Genomic DNA, 19390 nt, shown 5'->3' on the forward strand with positions numbered 1-19390 from the left:
GGCCACAACTAAAGAAAGACCCACCCCTGCATGCCACAACTAAAGATTTCGCATGCTGCAACTAAAAGATCCTACATGTGGCAACGAAGATCCCGTGTGCCGCAACTAAGACCCGGAACAGCCAAATAAATAAATATTTTTAAAAAATAAATAAATAAAGGGGGCACCAAAATACCCAAGATTCAAATAATATTTTAATGCAGTATTTTTTTAAAAATCGAATCCTTAAACTATGGCGTATGGGGTCAGCCACCTGTTCTAGTAAATAAAGTTTGCTCAGAGCCAGGGTCTCAGTGAGGCAGGATCTTGCAAAGTGTATAGTCAGATCCTGTTTTCCTAAAAGTTTTGCTATTTTGGTCACCATGAGGTATCGGCATTAATTTTTCTTTTCTTTTCTTTTTTCTTGGCCGCACCACGTGACTTGTGGAATCTTAGTTCCTCGACCAGGGATTGAACCTGAGCCCTCGGCAGTGAGAGCGTGGAATCCTGACCATTGGGGCCGCTAGGGAATTCCCATTGGCATTAATTTTGATTTTTAAAAACAATGCAGGGACTCCCCTGGCGGTCGGAGATCTAAGATCCCGCATGCTGCACGGTGTGGCCAAAACAGGAGAAAAACAAAAAAACAATGCATTATAATATTACTGGTTTACTGAGTTTTGGGGGGACCCCTTTAAATTTAGTGCCTGGGACGAGTCCCTCTCTCTCCTCATCTTAGCCCACCCTCAAGGTCATGATCTGATCTACCTCCCCAGCTGGAGGAGGTGAAAGCTGGGCTCTCAGTGAATTGGAGCCCACCATTTGCCGCTTTGTCCAGCAGAGGGCGCCCGACCCCGTTTTTGAGCAGCCCGGAAACAGAGCTCAGACTTTTCGGGCCAGGAGAAAAAAAAAAGGCACATCAGCAAGTTTCAGACTTTTTTTTTTTTTTTTTTTTTGCCCCTCAGAGTAGCTGAATCCTTTGTTCAACCATAAAGGAGATAAAACAGGAACTATATGGTTGAGGGAGGCCCAGAACCCTTCTCACTTGAAGGACCACTGCTTAAAAAACCGTTTCACGGATGGGCCCGTCGAGGGCTTCTCGAATTTGGCAAAGGAGCCCTTTTAAGGGAAAAATTTTCCAAGGACACCGATGCTGCTGCCCAAAATTATTTTTGTGACAAGGTTTCTTAAATATGCGTAGTGTAAAACTGCATGTAAACTCTGTCCACAACACGTGCGACAGCGGATTGAATTAAAACCCAGAGGGATTTGAACACAACCGCAGACGGTCATCACTGTTCACCGGCCTATGTGTGGCTTGAATGTGGCTTGTGCACTCTTCCCAGCTCACTGGCCTGTTTGTAGGCCTTTAGACTTTCACGTGCACGGCCCCTCACATTGTCTGGCCCAGGTGCACGGGCGTGGTTATATAATGAGGTTCCCCCCCGCCCCCGCTTCCAATATTTCTTATTAGGTGGGGACAGCTGGCGCAGGACTGTGGGGCTTTGGTGCGATGCAACCCAGGCACTGGGATTGCTGAGTATTACGGGGACAGAAGTTGCCCCCTGCCCCATCCAGAAAAGGCTCCTTGTCATCAAATGCAGAAGCAGGTTGAAAAATTCCACCAGTGACCTCGCCAGCCACTGGGAATGTATCTGTAGGCGTTGGTCTCAGGGACCAGCAGTCCCTTCCCCAGTGCCTTGTAATGTGAGGCTAAAGGACCCTCTTAAATTTGCCCCAAATCCCATAACCCCGATTGCTAACAAGCGAGGCCCTGGAGGAAGCCAGCCCGGCTCTTCTCACACCTGGGAGATGCTCCAAGTTCCTTTGAATGTTTGAGGACACTGAGAAATGTCAGGCATTTTCCTTTGCGGGGTGTCATCATACACCTGCTGTGTTTTCCCGCTCCTCACTGGGGAACTGGGCCTCACTTTCTCCTTTCTCCCTCACAGTCCTGGGTGATGTTGCCGGCCGAGCGGATGCAGAGAGGCCCCAGGGCGTGGGTGCTCTGTACATCGTCCTCCCAATCGGTAAGCCTGTGGCCGGTCCTCCCCTGGTTCCCGGGTTCCTACAAAATGATCTCCGTGCCCAGTAAGCCAGTCTGGTCCACCTTTCCTCCAGGAATGGGGTAGCCCTGCTGCACATCCTGTTCATCACTGGGCCCCCCTTCCTAGCTTCATTTACTTAACAACTATAGTTGAGCGCCTACTGTATACCAAGATTGCTTCCGGGCACTGGGGACCCAGCCCTGAAAGAAACAAATATTCCTCCCTCCACCCCCGCCTCGGAGCTGACGGTGAGCAGAGTGGGGCAGTCGATGTGTCACATGGGGGAAGTGGGGCTGGGCCAGGGTCCCTGGTGTGAGTATGGGCGGCCTCACCAACACCCAAGGGATGGGAGGGCAACCAGCAGGGGCGCCTCCTGGTGAGCGGTTCTCTTGCAGGGGGCAGTTTGGAGATTTCTGCTTTCCCACCCTCACCCATCAATCATGGCTTGGTCAGCATCACACCCATTTTTCCTTTTTGAAAAAAGTCCTTTCAAGGTGTCCCTTCACAGAGATGAGAGATCTAAGTGCCCAACAGCTGTGCTCTGTGGGTTGGCGGCTGGGCCCCTTACCTTCCTTGGGGCTGCCGGGGGCCCAGCAGAGCCTGAGCCTCTCCCACCCTCTGGACCAGAATATTTTTCAGACCTGGGCCAGGGGAGCCCTTGGCTGTTCCCTGGATCTGGGGGAGGGGGTAGGGAGGGGACAGGAAGTGCCACCCCAAGGCCCACCATAAAGGATGCAAAGAGGGATCCAGCCCCACCCAAGTTCAAACAGAACCAGAGTACACTGTGGCCCTGTATGTAGAGAACAGTCCTATTTCTGAAAAAGCGGCGGCTCCCATGTGAGTAATCACAGAAACAAACTGGAAGAATTGACAATAGTTGGGTATTCAGAGGGTGAGGCAGGGCTTCCCTGGTGGCGCAGTGGTTGAGAGTCTGCCTGCCGATGCAGGGGACACGGGTTCGTGCCCCGGTCCTGGAGGATCCCACATGCTGCGGAGCGGCTGGGCCCATGAGCCATGGCCGCTGAGCCTGTGCGTCCAGAGCCTGTGCTCCGCAACGGGAGGGGCCGCGACTGTGAGAGGTCCGCGTACCGCAAAAAAAAAAACAAAAGAAGAAAGAGGGTGAGGCAGTCACAGTGGTCTTCAAGCTAGAGATTTGTTATGCTCATAGATAGATTTTTTTTTTTTACAACGGGCAAGTACTGCTTTAAATGCAGAATAAAAACCTTTACAAGTTGAAAGGGCCTGACAGCTGAAGGCAACATCTCTCCCCTCTCCCTGCAGCGCTGCTCATCCTCCTGTGCTTCGGGACCTTCCTCCTCTGGAAGAACTGGCGGCTTAAGAGCATCAACAGCATCAACTTTGACAACCCTGTGTACCAGAAGACCACGGAGGACGAGGTCCACATCTGCCGCAGCCAGGATGGCTACACCTACCCGTCGGTGAGCCGCGCCACTTGGGACCTCTCTGGTGCCCGTGTGTCCGTCTGTGTGTCTGTCGTGCCTCCTCAGGGCCAGGTCCTCCCCAGAGAGCAGACATTCTCACGGTGTGGGGACGGGGCCAAAGGATAAGCAAAAGGATCGTAGGTCCGAGGGTGAAAGCCAGAAGGGGGACGGAGAGTGGTTTGTGGGTCTGGGAGGGAGGGGATGCAACTTCAGGTGGGTAGGAAGGCTTCTCTGAGCAGGGAGTGTATGGTGTGCAGAAGGCACCACCTGTGCAAAGGTCCTGTGGCGGAACCCTGCCTGGTGTGTTTGAGGAGCAAGGAGGCCACCGGTGTGACCGGAATGGAGAGAGTGGGGGAGGGTGGGAGGGGACAGGGCAGATGGAGCAGCACCCTCGGAATGAGGTGGGAGACACGGAGCCACACGATCAGGCTCGGGTGGTCACGGCGCTCCCTGGTGGCTGTGAGGGGGCAGGCTGGGACCAAGTTGCGGAGCTCCGAGACCCGGGGGGAAGCCACTGTGTGGGTCCAGCGGGCAATGCGTGGGGGCTGGTTGGCCGGAGGGGCCAGGAGGGAGTGAGGCGTAGGTGGCCTCTAGCCATGTTTACTGTATGTTGGACTGATGGTTTCCGGCATTTACCGTTTTGTTGACAGAGACAGATGGTCAGCCTAGAGGATGACGTGGCGTGAGTCCCGTCCCTTCCCGGAACCTGCTGCTGGTCAGTCGCTGGCAGGAAGAACACTTTCTCCCCGGACCCTTGACCTGCCCTAAACCCTTCCTGAGACCTCGGGCACCAAAAGCAGTGCTGGTGGTTGCAGCCCCGGAGCCCGTCTGCCTTGTCTGCCAAAGCTTTGTTTTATATATTTATTTGTTTGGGAGGCAGAACAGGCTTCCGACAGCGCCCACGGACCAGGTTTGGGTTGCATTTTTTTCTTTCTTTCTTTATGCTTAAAGGAAAAGAGGAGGAAGGCAGACGAGCTGGGGGATGTTTCTGAGCTTCTCTCCTCCTTGACGTGCTCTTCCCCCAAGGGAATGATGGACGGAGGGACACGGAGCGGGAAAGCTAGTGGCTTTGAACGCACCAGAGCAGTTGCTACCAACAGGGTCCCGGGTAGCTGCTGCTTCACGTGCCCTCTAGCTCGAGCCTCACACTCAGGACTGAACGTGTTTACCTCTGCCTGCCGAGCTGATGGGATGGCCAGTGTTGGCCTTTGCTCTGCCACCCACAGGTTAGGATCAAACTAGGGTTTTCCAAGCTGGGTTTGCCCTCCCCTTATGCTGGGGAAGGGCCCCTGGTGATGGCTGGATCCAGCCTTCTGGGGGTGGCACCCGCTGAGCCCTATTCATTCACCAAAATCCGGCCATCCCCAGGGAAAACCTGAGCCACCTGTCACCCTTAATATGTATTAAGTGCCTGAGACCCCATTGCCTTGTGCGTGAAGATAGGTGGCTCCGACCTCTAACTGTGTCCCTCTGGGTGTGGGTGTCTGGACCCCAGCCCTGCCCCTTGCACTTTTTCAGTTTAGTTGTACACTGTGTAAAGTTGACAGTCTGTTATTATTTTGCACTGCTTTCCGTTCTGGTTCTGTTCTGGCTGGAGAGAGTCCAGGTCGGTGATGGTGCGGACCTGGCCCCTCTCCCAGCACGTAGGGAGACGTGCGTGAGGAGGAAAGGGTCGGCCTGATCACAACTTCAAAGCCAAGATCAAGATCGAGACTATCTGGCTAGTGTTTCCACTTCTGTGCAGATGCCCCCCGAGCCGTTCATTTCCCCAGTAAGCTGGTCATGGTTGGCGGGGTGGGGGTGGGGGGGCCATCTGAAACGTGCATGGCAGGTCCACCCTGTAGGATATGCTCCTGGCCTCGAGCATTTCGCGGGACTTACGAAACAAGAATGCTTTCTGAAATTGACACACGTATCGCATTTGTGACCACAGAGTGGGGGTGGGGGGGTGCCTCCCACGGAGACTCTCTGAGGGGACTGTCTGCTGTACAACCACAGAACATGGCGGCCTTGCAGGAGGCTGTGAATGCCTTTTCTCTTTCTGAAGCATGTAAATAGATCCCCGGGCAGACAATGGGAGGTTTTTGTTATGTTTGCACTTTGTATATTTGTTGAAACATTTATCACGTATATGTATATAAAAAAAGATCTATTTATTTTTGCAAACCCTGGTTGCTGCATTGGGGGAAACTGTCTCTGAGACGCCTCGTCTTTCTGTACAAAAAGATTATTCGCGCGTGCTGTGCGCAATGCTCTTCAGGAGAATCAGGTCTGTGTTGTATATATGGGTTGCTTTTCCGGGATGGGTATCGCTTTTTAAACCACTGTATAGAATGTTTTTATAGCCTGAATGTCTTACTGTGATCGATTAAATTTCTTAAAGTATTTGGCTAAACCAGAAGTGCTTTTCTTCCTCTGTTCTCTGGCTCCCTCCATCTGTTGAGGGACTAGACTCCCCGGGGGGAAGGATCTGGAAAGGGAACATCTCCCCAGAGCTCCAGCAGGCTGCAGGCTCTCCGCGATATTGTACTCAGCTGGGGAGCAGCTCTGCTGGGTGCTTCCCTGAGTTGGGGTTTTGCTAAATTTCCTGCTTGTTCATTCAGTGAACAATGGGCACCTGTTGCGTGGCCAGGTCCTGTTCTAGGCATGTGGGACACTGCAGTGAATAAGAGTCCGTGCCCTTGGGACTTCCCTGGAGGGTCCAGTGGTTAAGACTCCACGCTTCCAATGCAAGGGGCGGGGGTTCGATCCCTGGTCAGGGAGAGCTAAGACCCCATATGCCGTGTGGCACGGCCAAGAAAAAAAAAAAGTTATATATATATATAAAAAAAAGAGGGCTTCCCTGGTGGCACAGTGGTTGAGAATCTGCCTGCCAATGCTAGGGGACACGGGTTTGAGCCCTGGTCTGGGAGGATCCCACATGCCGCGGAGCGGCTGAGCCCGTGCGCCACAGCAACTGAGCCTGCGCGTCTGGAGCCTGTGCTCTGCAACAAGAGAGGCCGCGACAGCGAGAGGCCCGCGCACAGCGATGAAGAGTGGCCCCCCGCTCGCCGCAACTAGAGAAAGCCCTCGCACAGAAACGAAGACCCAACACAGCCAAAAATAAATAAATAAATTTAAAAAAAAAAAATTAAAAAAAAAAATTAAAAAAAGAGTCTGTGCCCTCAAGGAGATGACATTTTAGAAGAGGAAACATAGAAAAAATATTTTACAAGATTATTCTGGAAGGATATTAAAAAGGATAATGAGACAGAGAACTGAGTGGCAGGAGGCTTTTTTTATTTTGGGGGGTGTCGGGGAAGGAGTCTCCTGAATTTAGTCCTATTCAATTCGTTGCTAAGATGGAAAAAAATCGAGAGACTTCACAACACAAATCCAAATTATAAATTCAGGTGAATCTGGCTACATCATGGAAACATTTGGCCAGAGCCATGGGCGTCAGGGTGCGTGGGCTGCAGTCCACCTCAGTCCCCTACACCCTCATTCTCTTGTGCACCCCAGCTTTACCTGAGTCTGGGCCTTGAGGGCATTTCAGACCCCTGTCCTAGGGCATGGCGGTCAAGCCACAAATAGTCCTGGCACATCAACTGGGGAACAGTCAGGAACACAGCAGGTCACTGGATAGAAAAAAACAATACAGGGATCTAAGCGTAACACACCAAATGGGCAAATCATAATGAGATGCCACCTCACACCCATTAGGATGGCTGTAATAAAAAACAAAAAAACAGAAGACAACAAGTGTTGGCGAGGGTGTAGAGAAACTGGAACCTTTGTACATTGTTGGTGGGAATGTAAAATGGTGAAGGCACAGTGGAAAAAAACAGTATGGCAGCTCCTCAAAAAATTGAAAATAGGACCTCAAATTTTTAAAATTAAAAATAGAACTACTGGGACTTCTCTGGCGGTCCAGTGGTTAAGACTCCACGCTTCCACTGTAGGGGGCATGGGTTCGATCTCTGGTCGGGGAACTAAGATCCCACAAGCCGCGAGGCATGGCCAAAAAAATTAACAATAAAAATAAAAATAGAACTATGATGTGATCCAGCAAGTCTACTTCTGGGTATATATACACAGAAGAATTGAAATCAGGGACTTAAACAGATATTTGCGCACCCATGTTCTTAGCATTATTCACAAAAGCCAAAAGGTGGAAACAACCCAAGTGTCCATCTGCAGGTGAATAGATAAATAAAATGTGTATATATACAATGGAATATTATTCAGCCTGAAAAAGCAAGAATATTCTGACACATGCTCCAACATGGATGACTCTCGAGGACATTGTGCTAAAGGGAAATCAGCCAGTTATAACAAGGTAACTACTGTATGGCTCCACTTATACGAAGTCCCTAGTGTAGTCAAATTCCTAGAGACAGAAAGTAGGACGGTGGGTGCCTGGGGCTGGACGAAGAGTCTGGGGAGTTGGTGTTTAAACGCTACAGCCTTTCAGTTTTGCAAGACCAAAGAGCTGGATGGCTGGTGGTGCTGGTTGCACAACACTGTGAACGTGCTTAAGGCCGATGAGCTACACACTTAAACTTGGATAAGATGGTGAAGTTTACGTTATGTGTATTGGAGCACAACTGAAAATAATGCTAAATAATACTTTTTTTCAAAGACCAGGGGGCTTCCCTGGTGGCGCAGTGGCTAAGAATCCGCCTTCCAGTGCAGGGGACACGGGTTCGAGCCCTGGTCCGGGAAGATCCCATGTGCCACGGAGCAACTAGGCCCATGCACCACAACTTCTGAGCCTGCACTCTAGAGCCCACAAGCCACAACTACTGAGCCCGCAAGCCACAACTACTGAAGCCCGTGCACCTAAAGCCCGTGCACCGCAACAACAGAAGCCACTGCAATAAGGAGACCACGCAACGCAACAAAGAGTAGTGCCCGCTCTCCCCAACTAGAGAAAGCCCGGGGGCAGCAACCAAGACCCAACGTGGCCAAAAATAAATTTGTTAAAACAAAACCAAAAACCCAGGGAATTCCCTCGTGGTCTAGTGGTTAGGGCTCCACGCTTCCACTGCACGGGGCACAGGTTTGATTCCTGGCCGGGGAACTAAGATCCCAAATGCCGCAAGGCGCAACCAAAAAAACCACAAATGGGGACAATGAGGCATCTAGAAATAACAGCAGAAGGGGTGGCATTACTGGAGCCCAGGAGCTGTGGGAGCCTGGGAGGAGACCCCTCCATGGCAGAGAGAGAGGAGAGAGACTCCGTCCTCTCCCCTCCTCCGGGCCCCCCTCCCGTCAGTGCCCCCATGGGCTGAACCCAGCAGGACCTGGGAAACAGGGTTCCCTGCAGGAATGGGCCCAGGGACAGGGGACCCAGAGTGTCAGGGCAGCAGGTGGGAAAGAGCGCAGACTGGGCCAGGCAGCCTGGGTTGAGCTGGGTGACTTTGGACCCATCAGAGTCTCAGTTTCCCCAACAGAAAACGGGGCCGATGCTGATCCCTACCTCCCGGGCTCCACGGGTGGCCGGCGTGGTGGTGGAGAGAAGCGCCAGGAGCCGCAGGGACTGTTATCTTTTCTGTGTCCACAGGGTGGCACTTCCTTCCTTCCTTCCGCCTTTTGTCTTGGGAAGGTTCCAAAATGCCTCTGGGGGCGAAAGCTGAGCGGACCGCACAGGAAGCGTCCGGGGCCTGCAGGCAGGCGGTCGAAAATTGGTTGATTGACTGACTCCATGCTCAGCCGCGTGGCAAATGGGACAAATGAGCTCGAATGGCTGGGCCTGCGGGAGGGGCCGGGAGGTGGCAGAGGGTGCTGTGAGGGGAGGGTGGGCAGGACTCAGGTGTCCTCGAGCAGAGGAAGTGCCTGGGAGAGGCTGGAGGTGATGGAAGTTTCTGGTCCCTGGCCTGGGCAGTTTTCCATTAAGGGAGTGAGTAGTTGCTGAAATCCTCCCTCGGGCGCCCCCACCGTGGCACTGAGTACGACACAGACACGCAGGACTAGAGCCTCAGGAAAAATAAGAGCAAACACTTCTTGGGGATTAACTGTCTGCTCTCCTCGTCTACCCAAGGGGCGGGGAGGGAGGGCAGGCCCAGAGCCCATTTTACAGATGGGAGAGGGGAGGCTGGGGTCACCGGTCTCAGCTCCCGCAGCTCCTGGTGAGACCCAGATGTCCCTCCCCACCAGCAGCCAGAGGGGTGGAGGGGGTGCGGCCTGGTGATCCTTTCTGGGCTCACAAGGGGTCCCCTAGGGAAGGGCGTGGATGTCACCCAGGTAAGATGCAGCGCAGCTAGCCGGCCACTTGGAGCTGGTCTGTAGGCTCAGCCTGCCCAAAGGGGTGGGGGGCAGACGAGCTTCGGAGCTGCCATCCCCAAGGACAGGGTGTGGGCAGGCGTGACCCTGGCTCCCCCTCTCCAAGGGCTCAATGGCTCTGGCCAGGACTGGCTGGGTGGTGGGAAGAAGCTGCTCCCCCAAGCCTGACACCCCAATTCATGTCCTCTGCTGCCCCCACCGGCATCTGAAACCACAGCTGCCTGTGGTGAGTCAGGCTGGAGCCTGCGGGGCTGAGCCCAGGTCCGGGGGAGGGAAGGGAGGAGGCAGGGAGGGGGGAGCCCTGTCCCTGATGCCGGCCCCTCCCCCACAGTGGGGGTCAGCACCCCTTCCTCTCCCCCAGGAAGTGAATACCCTCCACGATGAAGGGGTAAGAGAGCGGCTGAGAGTTGGGAGTTTGAGCGAACACTGGTCACATCACCCACCCTACTGAGTGGAGTGGGATTGGGGGGGGATAGCCCCCAGGACTCCTGGGTCCCGTCCAGCCTCCCCTCCAGGCAGCTCAGGTTTCAGCACTGATTCCTGCCCTTGGTGGAGGGGCTCCACCCTCCCGGCACAGCTGCTCTGCTCACCCCAGAGGCCTCCTCTCCCACGCTGTGCCTGGGATGGAGGTGGGGAGCTTGGGGGTTCATAGCGAGACCAGCCCCCTAGTCGGCTGGGCCTCTGCACCATGACCTGTGTCAAGAGGCCAATGTCAGGCTCCCCTTTCCAAGCCCCAACTCTGGGGCCCCCCTGGAATCTGCAAATCCTCCCCATGACTCACTGTAGACTGCAGGCCTGGCATGATCCAGCCCCACGGCCTCATGTTCCCTCCATGCTGGCCTCTTTGCTGTCCCTGAACACCCATCTTTGCACTTGCTGTTCCCTCTGCCTGGCTCACTGTCTCCACACCTTTATCCCCAGAGGGCTCAGGTCTATCTGGGCTCAAACGGCTCTTCCTCCCTGGGGTCTCCTGCAGGCTCTGTCTCCATAATCTGCGACACCTTCCACGAATAGCCTGCCGTCTCTGTTCCTCAGCTTCACCACCTGTAGGGCACTGGGAGCCAGCACACGGTACCTGCTCGTGGCCTCCACTGGAGTGTGGCTCCCTGAAGGGGGCCTGGCAGGTCACAGATGCCCAGTGCACGCTTCTGAGCCAGTCGGGGAGCCGCCGGGAGGTCCTGGGGCCTTCCCGAGGGTGGTCCATGCACTGCCATGTCTGTGCTGATGCCCTGTGACCAGTCCTCCCGGCCTCTCACCAGCCTTGGCCCACCAAGCTTGCCGGAGGTCCAGTGTGAGGGGTTTGGCTATTTCCCCCAGAAACACCAATTATAAGACAGGTTGGCCAGGTGTGTGGATGTTTGACCGGCAGCCACTGATCACTAAGCGTCTAAAACTTTACCCAGCAGGGCTCCACCCAGTACAGGCCTGAGTTCCAGTCCTTGGTCTCTTTCTACCTGGGTGACCTCGGACAAGGGGCAGATGCCTTGGAGGCCATTTCTCATCTGAAAAGCCAAGATGCTCCTCCATGGACCCCGGGGCCCCACTGCCGAGTTCAGCCTCCCAGGGTGTCACTGTCCTGTGACTTCGGGCAACCGACTGGACCAAGCTGTGCCTCGGATCCCCCACCTATAAAATGGATACTCCTCACCGGCATGGGACGGTGTTGGCCTGAGGGGTGCAGGAGGAACGGGCTGGGGGTGAGGGGTCAAGTCTCACCTCTGCAGGTGCAAGGCCTCGGTTCCCCACTCACTGCCTGGTCGGGGGGACTCCGATCCTGCATGCACTCCAACAGGCCCGGCCGAGAGAGCTGGTTGCTGGCTGCCCATGGGCTGGCTGTCAGAGGGAGAGCAGGCAGGGGCGGGAGTGGGTGTGCAGGCTGGAGGCCGCGGGCCGAGGCTGTCCGGGCGTCCAGCCAGCGCCGGGCAGTGAGTCAGGGCCCAGGCATGTGGAGGGCCAGGGCCTCTCGCGGCCCCTGTGAGCTCAGGCACCTCCCTGAATGCACCCGCCGGGCCCCACTGGGCTGCGTTCCTCACCCACTTGCTCACTCCTTGGGCTGGTTGCGGGGGAGGCCTGAGGCGATGGGGCCCCTCTAAGCCTAGGTCCATACTGCCTCCCTAGAGCCACCTTCTTCTTCTTGGGGAAACTGAGTTCTGGGCAGGCAATGCCTCCAGGGCCCCTCCCAGAACAAAGTGAGGCCACTGCTCAGGGGTTGGGGAGCAGGCCCATGGGGGGTTCAGGCCCTGGGCCCGGGGTACAGAGAAGTCTGCGTCTGTAACTGCACCCACTCCTCAACACTGGCTTTCTCTCCCAGGGACTCTGCACCTGCAAATCTGTTTGAACTAGAGAGCAATATGCCTCTCTGCCCGCCCTGGGACCCTCAGCTAGGCCGGGTCTACTCAGGGCGGGGAGCACTCCTGCAGGGGAGCAGGTGGAAGCTCGCTGTGTCAGCAGGAACAGCCACCAAGGTGACAGCAGCTAGTCAGCTGACCTTGGCAGAAGACTGACTGGTTCCTGGCTAAGGCTGCAAGGCAGGGGGGTGGCAGCCCTGAGTGTGCCTCCCCCGCCCCCGCGGGGTTTTTGCGACAGGGGTGTGCTCCTCCCATCTAGTGGGTGGAGGCCAGGGATGCTGCCAGATATCCTGTGATGTTCAGGACAGCCCCCACCAGAGACAGTGACCTAGCCCGAACATCGTGAAGGCTGAGGCAGGAAAACCCTGGTCTAGATCAAGTCTTTTGCCCTTTGGAGGCCAAGGGTACAAATAAAGGGCTCTGCTTCTTTTTCACATCATAAAAAACTCTGCCAGCCTTGAAAATGAAAACAGCCCAGGAGGGCTTATGTGAACATTTCCTTGAATATGTAAAGCCAGGCCCTCAGCCTCTGAAGTTCTTCTGGGAATCTTTGTGAGCCAGAAGGACTGGGGCTGCTTACATTTCAGGGAGACTAACAACCCCTTTTTTGGGTCTATCTCCTGGAGCCCGACAGGCAGGATCCCTTGCTCTAAGGCCTCCGAGAGACACCGGAATGGACTATTTTTAGTGCCCACTTGATGTACTCAGGAGCTGCTAGAACTTACTGCTCCCTCTGCTTAGCATGTCCCTCTCTGATCAAGAAATACAAATTGTACTTACTGTAAATGGTACAGAGGTGCACAAAACCCAACACCCAGAGGTTCATGTAACTACCAAATCTACTGGCTTCAGGCAAAGCTGTATCCAAGAGGCACTTGATATTGAAGGGACCCTACTTCTCACTCTCTGCCCTCACACAGGCAGGCAGGCTGGCCACAGACTTCCCACTCTTAGTAGTACCTCAGTCACTGAGGATGGGGGTTAGGTGAAGAAATCAATTGGCTGGCCCAGGCCTTGAATCAGTTAGGGTTTATTTTGGCTGTTTGTGATAGAAAAACTAAAATAACAAAGGCACACATAATAGTTTAGCCCCTACCCGCAAGGAAGTCCAGCATTGATACCCAGCTACACCATCGTCAGGGAACCAGGTTCCTATCATCCCTAGAGGATTGCACCCCTCCTTAAGTGTGGCAATACAGCTGCTAGGGCTCCAGCCATCACACTCAAGTTCCAGAAAACAGAGCAGAGGGGGAAAGGGTATACTACCTTGCCTTTTAAGAAGTCACACACAACACTTCTTTTTACATTTCACTGTCCTGAACTTAACTGCAAGGGAGGCTGGGAAAAGTTGTGTTTTGACTGGGCAGCTAAAAGGATTTCCTTACCAAGGGGGGAGGGGAGAACAAATATCAGGGAGGCAAACAGTGGTCTCTGACACACAGCCCACCCTGGAGCCAGCGATGGGCCCCTATATGTCCTATAATGTAATCTCTTCATGACTGACTCATCCTTTCCAGTCCCAGCAAAAATGCCACCGCCATCCCCTGGGGCAGGCCCCCTCCCTGGCCAGGGTCCTGAAGCACTCTGGATGCTCTCTAGCTCGAGGGTGTCATCTGATCACTTTTGACTCCTCCACTGGCTCAAGGGATCCTTCATCTTGCCTTGGGTTCCCAGCACAGCTCTGACACACAGTGGCGCTCAGAGAACGAACGGATAAAAAAGGGCCAAACCTGAATCACAGATGACGAAGACCTGGAATTTGTCATCGGATACTACGGTGTCATTTGTATGTGTTGTCACAGACGTGAAGTCACAGGCCTGGCACAGTTAAGTCAGTTTTCTTTGGTTACCTAGTCCAGCATTTGAGGCCAAAGTCAAGATGGGGGAACGGGGGAAGAAATCCAGTAAAAAACTCAGTTACGTATAAACATTTAATTTTAAGCTGATCTCACCACTGAGGCACTGACCACCCACCACGGGCCGATTCCCACTGTGTGGGACTGTACGATGCAGTCCTAGAGGCTCCTGGCTACCACTCTGTGTCCACCAAGCTCCAGAGATAGTCACTGATGAATTTCTTGGAGAGCTGGGTGCTGTCCAGGTGGATGGGCTGAGCAACGCTGGGGCCATGATGGACTGAGGGTGCATATGTAAGGGAAACCCAGCACACATGGCCCTCCCTCTCCCCCCACGACGAAAGGACACTGCCTTTAAATTGTTATTATTAAGATAATTAGAGACTGAAAGACATTTTCATGAACAGAAAGTTAAGATAATGAACTGTCTTTTTTTAAATTGTGATAAAATACATATAACATTATATTTGCCACCTTAAACATCTGAAAGTGCCCAGTTCAGCGGCATTAAGCCCATTCACGTTGTTGTGCAACTATCATTACCACCTCCACAACTCTTTTCATCTTGCAAAACCAAAGCTCTGTCTCCATTAAACACTGACTCCCCCTCCTACGTTCTGTTTCCATGAATCTGACTCCTCTAGGGACCTCATGTAGGTGGTATCATACAGTACTTTTTTTTTTTTGCGGTACGCAGGCCTCTCACTGCTGTGACCACTCCCATTGCGGAGCACAGGCTCCGGACGCGCAGGCTCAGCGGCCATGGCTCACAGGCCTAGCGGCTCCGCGGCATGTGGGATCTTCCCGGACCGGGGCACGAACCCGTGTCCCCTGCATCGGCAGGCGGACTCTCAACCACTGCGCCACCAGGGAAGCCCACAGTACTGACTTTTTGTGTCTGGTTTATTTCAACCAGCAGATTATGTTCCAGGTTCATCCATGTTGTAGCATGTGCCAGAATGTCTTTTCTTTTTAAGGCTGAGTAATATTCCACCGTATGGATGGACCACATTTTGTTCATCTGGTCACCTGCTGACGGACACTTGGGTTGCTCCCACCTTTTGGCTTTTGTGAACAGTGCTACTGTGAACATGGATGTACAAACATCTGCTCAAGTCCCTGCTTTCAATTCCTTCGTGTGTATCCCCAGAAGTCGACCTGCTGGGTTATGTGTTTATTCTGGATTTTTTAGGATCTGCCATAGTGTCTGCACCATTTAAGATTCCCACCAACAGTGCACAGGGTTCCACTTTCACCACAAAGGATACTGCCTTTGATCGTCCCCGGCTCACATTCATAATCCCACTCAATTTTACTAATTCGGCGATAAAGTTGAGCCACATACCTGCGTGAGAAGACAAAACAGTGAGAGAGAGAGAGAGAGAGAGAGAGAGAGAAGTTACTCCAGCGTCGACTCCAACAAAGAGCCGTGGGCTGCGTGCACACACGCGCGCACACACACACACACACTCACACCGCGTCTGTGGACCTACACGGCTGAAGGGATGGTGACTGTCGTGTCTTCGTCAACCTCCCTCTCTTGTCTTTCAAGATCAGTCTCGATCTCCTTGAGCTCCTCCAGCTCCCTGCTGAGCTGAGTACACAGGCAGTTAAGGACTCCTGGCTTTGGAGGGAGGGCTGCCCACATGCTCACACCAACCCCATCGGGCCCGGGGCTGCTGGCTCCAGGTGTGCTCTCTAGAGTGAACAAGGGCATCCTGGGTGAGGCTGGGGCCCGGCTGTCCTGCACACACAGGAAAGGATATAGGAGGCTGGCCTTCAGACGGGCGTCCTCCTCGCTGGCCCTCTGAAGCTCGGCTTCAAGCTGCTGCAACTCGGCGCCGCCCTGGTGTGCCTGCTCCTTCGCGTTGAGGAGGCTCTGGGCCACCTCCTTCTCCGCAGTGAGGACCTCTGCAGGGCAGGGAGAAGTCTGCGCTCCTCAACTCGGGCTCCCCAGGAGAGCCCCGGAGCAGAGGGCAGCCTCAATGCCCCCATCTATGGCCACGTTCCCACTTCCATCTCTAGCTCCCTGACCCATCGTTCTATTTGCAAATGCCCGCCTGAGAGTCCCACCTGGACCTGGCACACGTGCTTCCATTTCACCGAAATCACACTTGAATCCATCCAAAGTAATAAAGCCTGGTCCTTGTTTGCACACCTAGTCTTAATTTATGACGGCACTTCCGACCCCATTGTCCAAGCAACAAGCCTGGGACTCACTTTCTGGATCCAGTTAGCCATCCCGTCTGGCAGGACCCTTTCTTCTGCGTGCTGGTCCTTCATGCCTCCAGGACCACCCCAAAAACCTCCCGGCCGTGTCCTGCTTTGGTCTCTCCCGTTGCCCATCCTTTCTGCTCTCTGCCTTCAGAGCAGCTGTGTCAGAGGCCAAATGTTAAGTCGCTCCCCTGATCAAAGACCTCCCGTGGCTCCCCAGGGTCTCCAGGATAACGTCCAGGTCTTTTGGGGCACCTTCGGCATCCCTGCCAACCTCCTCTCTCCCTGCTTTTTGCCCCGCCATGTGCTTTTCCCTTTGCTCTGGCTGCAAAGATGCCTCGTCATTGTGCAGAAACGCCATGTTTTTTCAGTCCTGGGCCCCTGCCTGCCGGTCTTCCAGGGACCTGGACCCCTGTGTCCCTGCCCACTGGCGCATCATTCCCAGCATTAAGGCCTTCTGGATAACGCCTGACTCAGGCGGCTGGACACTCTCTTCTCCCTCCTGGGGCGAGACTGTGCTCCCAGGACAGCCCTTATCACACTGGACTATTTATTCCCAAGTCTCTCTTCTTCAAAGCACAGATTGCATCTTAAAATCACCGTACATCGCCAACACCTACTCAGAATAAACACATTTTGAACAAAACATCCAAAAAGATCAAAAACACCCTAAGAAGGTTACTGTGTTCCTTCCCACAGAGTCAGAGAAACCTGCCAACTCAGAGAAGGCACGGATGAAAATGCTTCTTAAAGGGCCAGTGTTTAAGTGTTTATAAACTTATATTAAGTTAATTTTTAATCAAAGCACCACATGTCTATGGTTGTGAAAATTTAAACACACACACACACACACACACACACACACACACATAACCCTCTCTAAGCCTCTCCAACCCTCTGAAGCAGCCACTTAAACTCTTCACTGTTTTCTCTGGCATCGACCTTCATATTTCTAAATAATTTGCTTATGCTGCTATTTCTTGATCTGTCTGTGTTAGACGGTGCCTGCTGACTTCCTGTTAGGAGAGCTGAGGGTCTGGCTCTCTTTTGCAGCCTTCCCGCCCCTTCTCCACTCACCCTCCGAACAACAACCAAGTCTCCTGGGATGATCTCTTCCCCATGGACGTTCATTATAAGCTGTCGTTACCCGAATGTGTGCTAAGTGCCACAGGTGACCACGGAGCCCCAACTCACTGAACTCTCACCACTCTCTGAGGGTGGCTGAACCCCTCCCCCGATTTGAGAGGCGATGAGCAGAAGCCCAAGGTCCAGTGGCTTGTCCACACACTTAGCTCTGAAGCTGGGATCTGAACTGGATCCTTTTGATCGAAACCCCAGCTCCCTAGAACACCGACTCTTGTCTCCCTGCCCCAAATCCCTCCGTTCTTCTGAAACCCACGCAGGTTGGGTGATGTGGAGCTTCTCCTCAACCATCAGTGAAAGGGGAGTTAATGGAGCGGGAGGGGAGGAAAGAAAGGAGAGAGAAGGAAGGAGGAAGGAGAAAAGAGCAGAAGACCCTGACCAGGACATCTGTTGTGCTTAGCCTAACATCCAAACTCCTCCTGGGGGCTCACAGGCTGGCAAGTCTGGCCCCTGACTTGTAATTGTCAAAAGGCATTACAAATCCCTGGCACTGAAACCACAGTGGAAAACTAGATGACAGTTCCTCAGAAAAATTAAATATCAAATTACCATCTGATCCAGTATTTCCACTTCTGGGAAAATACAAAAAAGAATTGAAAGCAGGGACTCAAAGAGATATTTGTACCCTCATGCTCATAGCAGCATTATTCACAATAGCCAAGGGGTGGAAGTGTCCCAAGTGTCCAGTGATGGATGAATGGATAAACAAAATGTGGCGTATCCATACAATGGAATACTGGAGATGATGGTGGTGATGGTCACACAACAATGTGAATGTACTTAATGCCACTGAACCGGACACTTGAAAATAGTTAAAATGGTAAATCTTAGGTTTTGTCAATTTTACCACAATAAAAAAAAGTTTGAAGCCTTTAAAAGACAAAAACAAAAAACCCCTGATGCTGAGAAAAGCTGCAACAAGGGCAGCTCCTATGCCCCTTTTAAGGGCACAGTGCTGTGCAAGCATCATCTCCATGAATCTCACTTTGATCCATCAAGGGGTGCTATCAGCAACCCCATTCCACAGATGAGGAAACTGAGGCTTGAGAGGGAAGCACTGGACTGGGACAAGAGGGTTCATGAGTTAACAGCTGAAATCCTTAGCCCATCACCTCCTGACAAATCCATTTTTCTTGTTTATCCTCTGCCTCACCCCACTAGAATATTAGCTCTACCCCCACCCCAGGGATTTTGTTTGCTTTGTTCCCGGCTGTCACCCCATGACTGGCACTATGCCTGGACCCAGCAGGTGCTCAGTAAGACATGTGAACAATCTCAGCAAGAAGATGCGGACTATTTATTATTACAACCATTTCATGGGAAACAGAGGCATAGCAAGGTTAAGTAAGTCACCTCAAATCTCACAGCTGGGAAGTGGCGGTGCTGGGATTCAAACTCGGCGCTTTGACCCCTGAGCCCCAATTCAAACCCTGAGTCCCAGCTCCTGCTCACAGCGCGTCAGACCTACATTCACCACTAAACCCCTGGGAGGTGGCTGCTGTCCTGAAGCCCATTTCATGGGTGGGGAAACCGAGGCTCAGACGGGACAATGCTCATCCGCCGGTCGCACGGAGTAGCGGATAGGGCGCCCAGAAGGGAGGAGGTTTGAGGCCGGTCTGGTCACCACCACCACCACTCGTGCCCGACTGCCCGCCGCCCCCCGCCCCCGACCCGGCCTTCACCTCGCAGCCGCTGTTCGGCACCGTCTTGCGTCTCCAGCAGCCGCTCCACCACCTGCTCGTGGCGCCTCAGCAGCCGCCGTTGCTGCGCCTCGGCGCGGTTGGCACCCAGCAGGCTCAGCAGCCCCTGGCTCACCTCCTCCATGTCGCGGAAGGCCGCCATGACTACACTAGGACCAATCCCGCGCAAATTTAACTGCCCGCTGGGCCCCGCCCCCTTCCCGGAGAGGCCCGTTTCCATTGGGTTTAGCCCACGTCAGTCATCAGCCAATGAGGGAGGCCCCATCTAGTCGGACTAGTGCGCCTGCGCCGGCTCCTCTGTCAGCCATTGGCGACGGCCAGTCTGCGTAGGGAGCGTGGGGGGCGCTCCGGAGTCCTGCCTGATGCGCCTGCGCAGGCTGGAAAGCTGCTGCAAGA

The 19390-nt window shown here is 53.7% G+C and overlaps 2 protein-coding genes across 6 annotated transcripts in view; one reads left to right on the plus strand and one right to left on the minus strand.

Moving 5' to 3' along the window:
- The window catches only part of LDLR (low density lipoprotein receptor), a 36197-nt gene extending 30343 nt beyond the window's left edge, over nucleotides 1-5854 (plus strand). For all 5 annotated transcript variants that reach the window (XM_032626290.1, XM_032626292.1, XM_032626291.1 and 2 more), the window contains 3 exons: nucleotides 1932-2009; nucleotides 3309-3466; nucleotides 4120-5854. In XM_032626290.1, the coding sequence (XP_032482181.1) occupies nucleotides 1932-2009; nucleotides 3309-3466; nucleotides 4120-4155 (272 nt within the window). In that variant the 3' untranslated portion in view covers nucleotides 4156-5854. The remainder of the gene's footprint in view (nucleotides 1-1931; nucleotides 2010-3308; nucleotides 3467-4119) is intronic.
- An 8140-nt stretch (nucleotides 5855-13994) lies between these two features.
- Nucleotides 13995-19158, minus strand: SPC24 (SPC24 component of NDC80 kinetochore complex). The gene is made up of 5 exons (XM_032626295.1): nucleotides 18977-19158; nucleotides 15704-15848; nucleotides 15431-15535; nucleotides 15206-15282; nucleotides 13995-14217 (listed from the first exon to the last, which is right to left on the minus strand). Exons 1-5 carry the CDS (start codon nucleotides 19134-19136, stop codon nucleotides 14111-14113), a joined length of 594 nt encoding a protein of 197 aa, XP_032482186.1. The 5' UTR covers nucleotides 19137-19158; the 3' UTR covers nucleotides 13995-14110.
- Nucleotides 19159-19390: the final 232 nt, after the last annotated feature.

The sequence above is a fragment of the Phocoena sinus genome, chromosome 3 (assembly GCF_008692025.1).
Source record: "Phocoena sinus isolate mPhoSin1 chromosome 3, mPhoSin1.pri, whole genome shotgun sequence".
Taxonomy (NCBI): domain Eukaryota; kingdom Metazoa; phylum Chordata; class Mammalia; order Artiodactyla; family Phocoenidae; genus Phocoena; species Phocoena sinus.

Coding starts and splice junctions, on each gene's coding strand:
- SPC24 (XM_032626295.1), bottom strand. CDS start 19,136: ATGGCGGCCTTCCGCGACATGGAGGAGGTGAGCCAGGGGCTGCTGAGC. Junction 15,536..15,703: donor CGTCTGAAGGCCAGCCTCCT/ATATCCTTTCCT, acceptor CTGCCTGTGTAC/TCAGCTCAGCAGGGAGCTGG. Junction 14,218..15,205: donor GCCGGGGACGATCAAAGGCA/GTATCCTTTGTG, acceptor ATGCACCCTCAG/TCCATCATGGCCCCAGCGTT.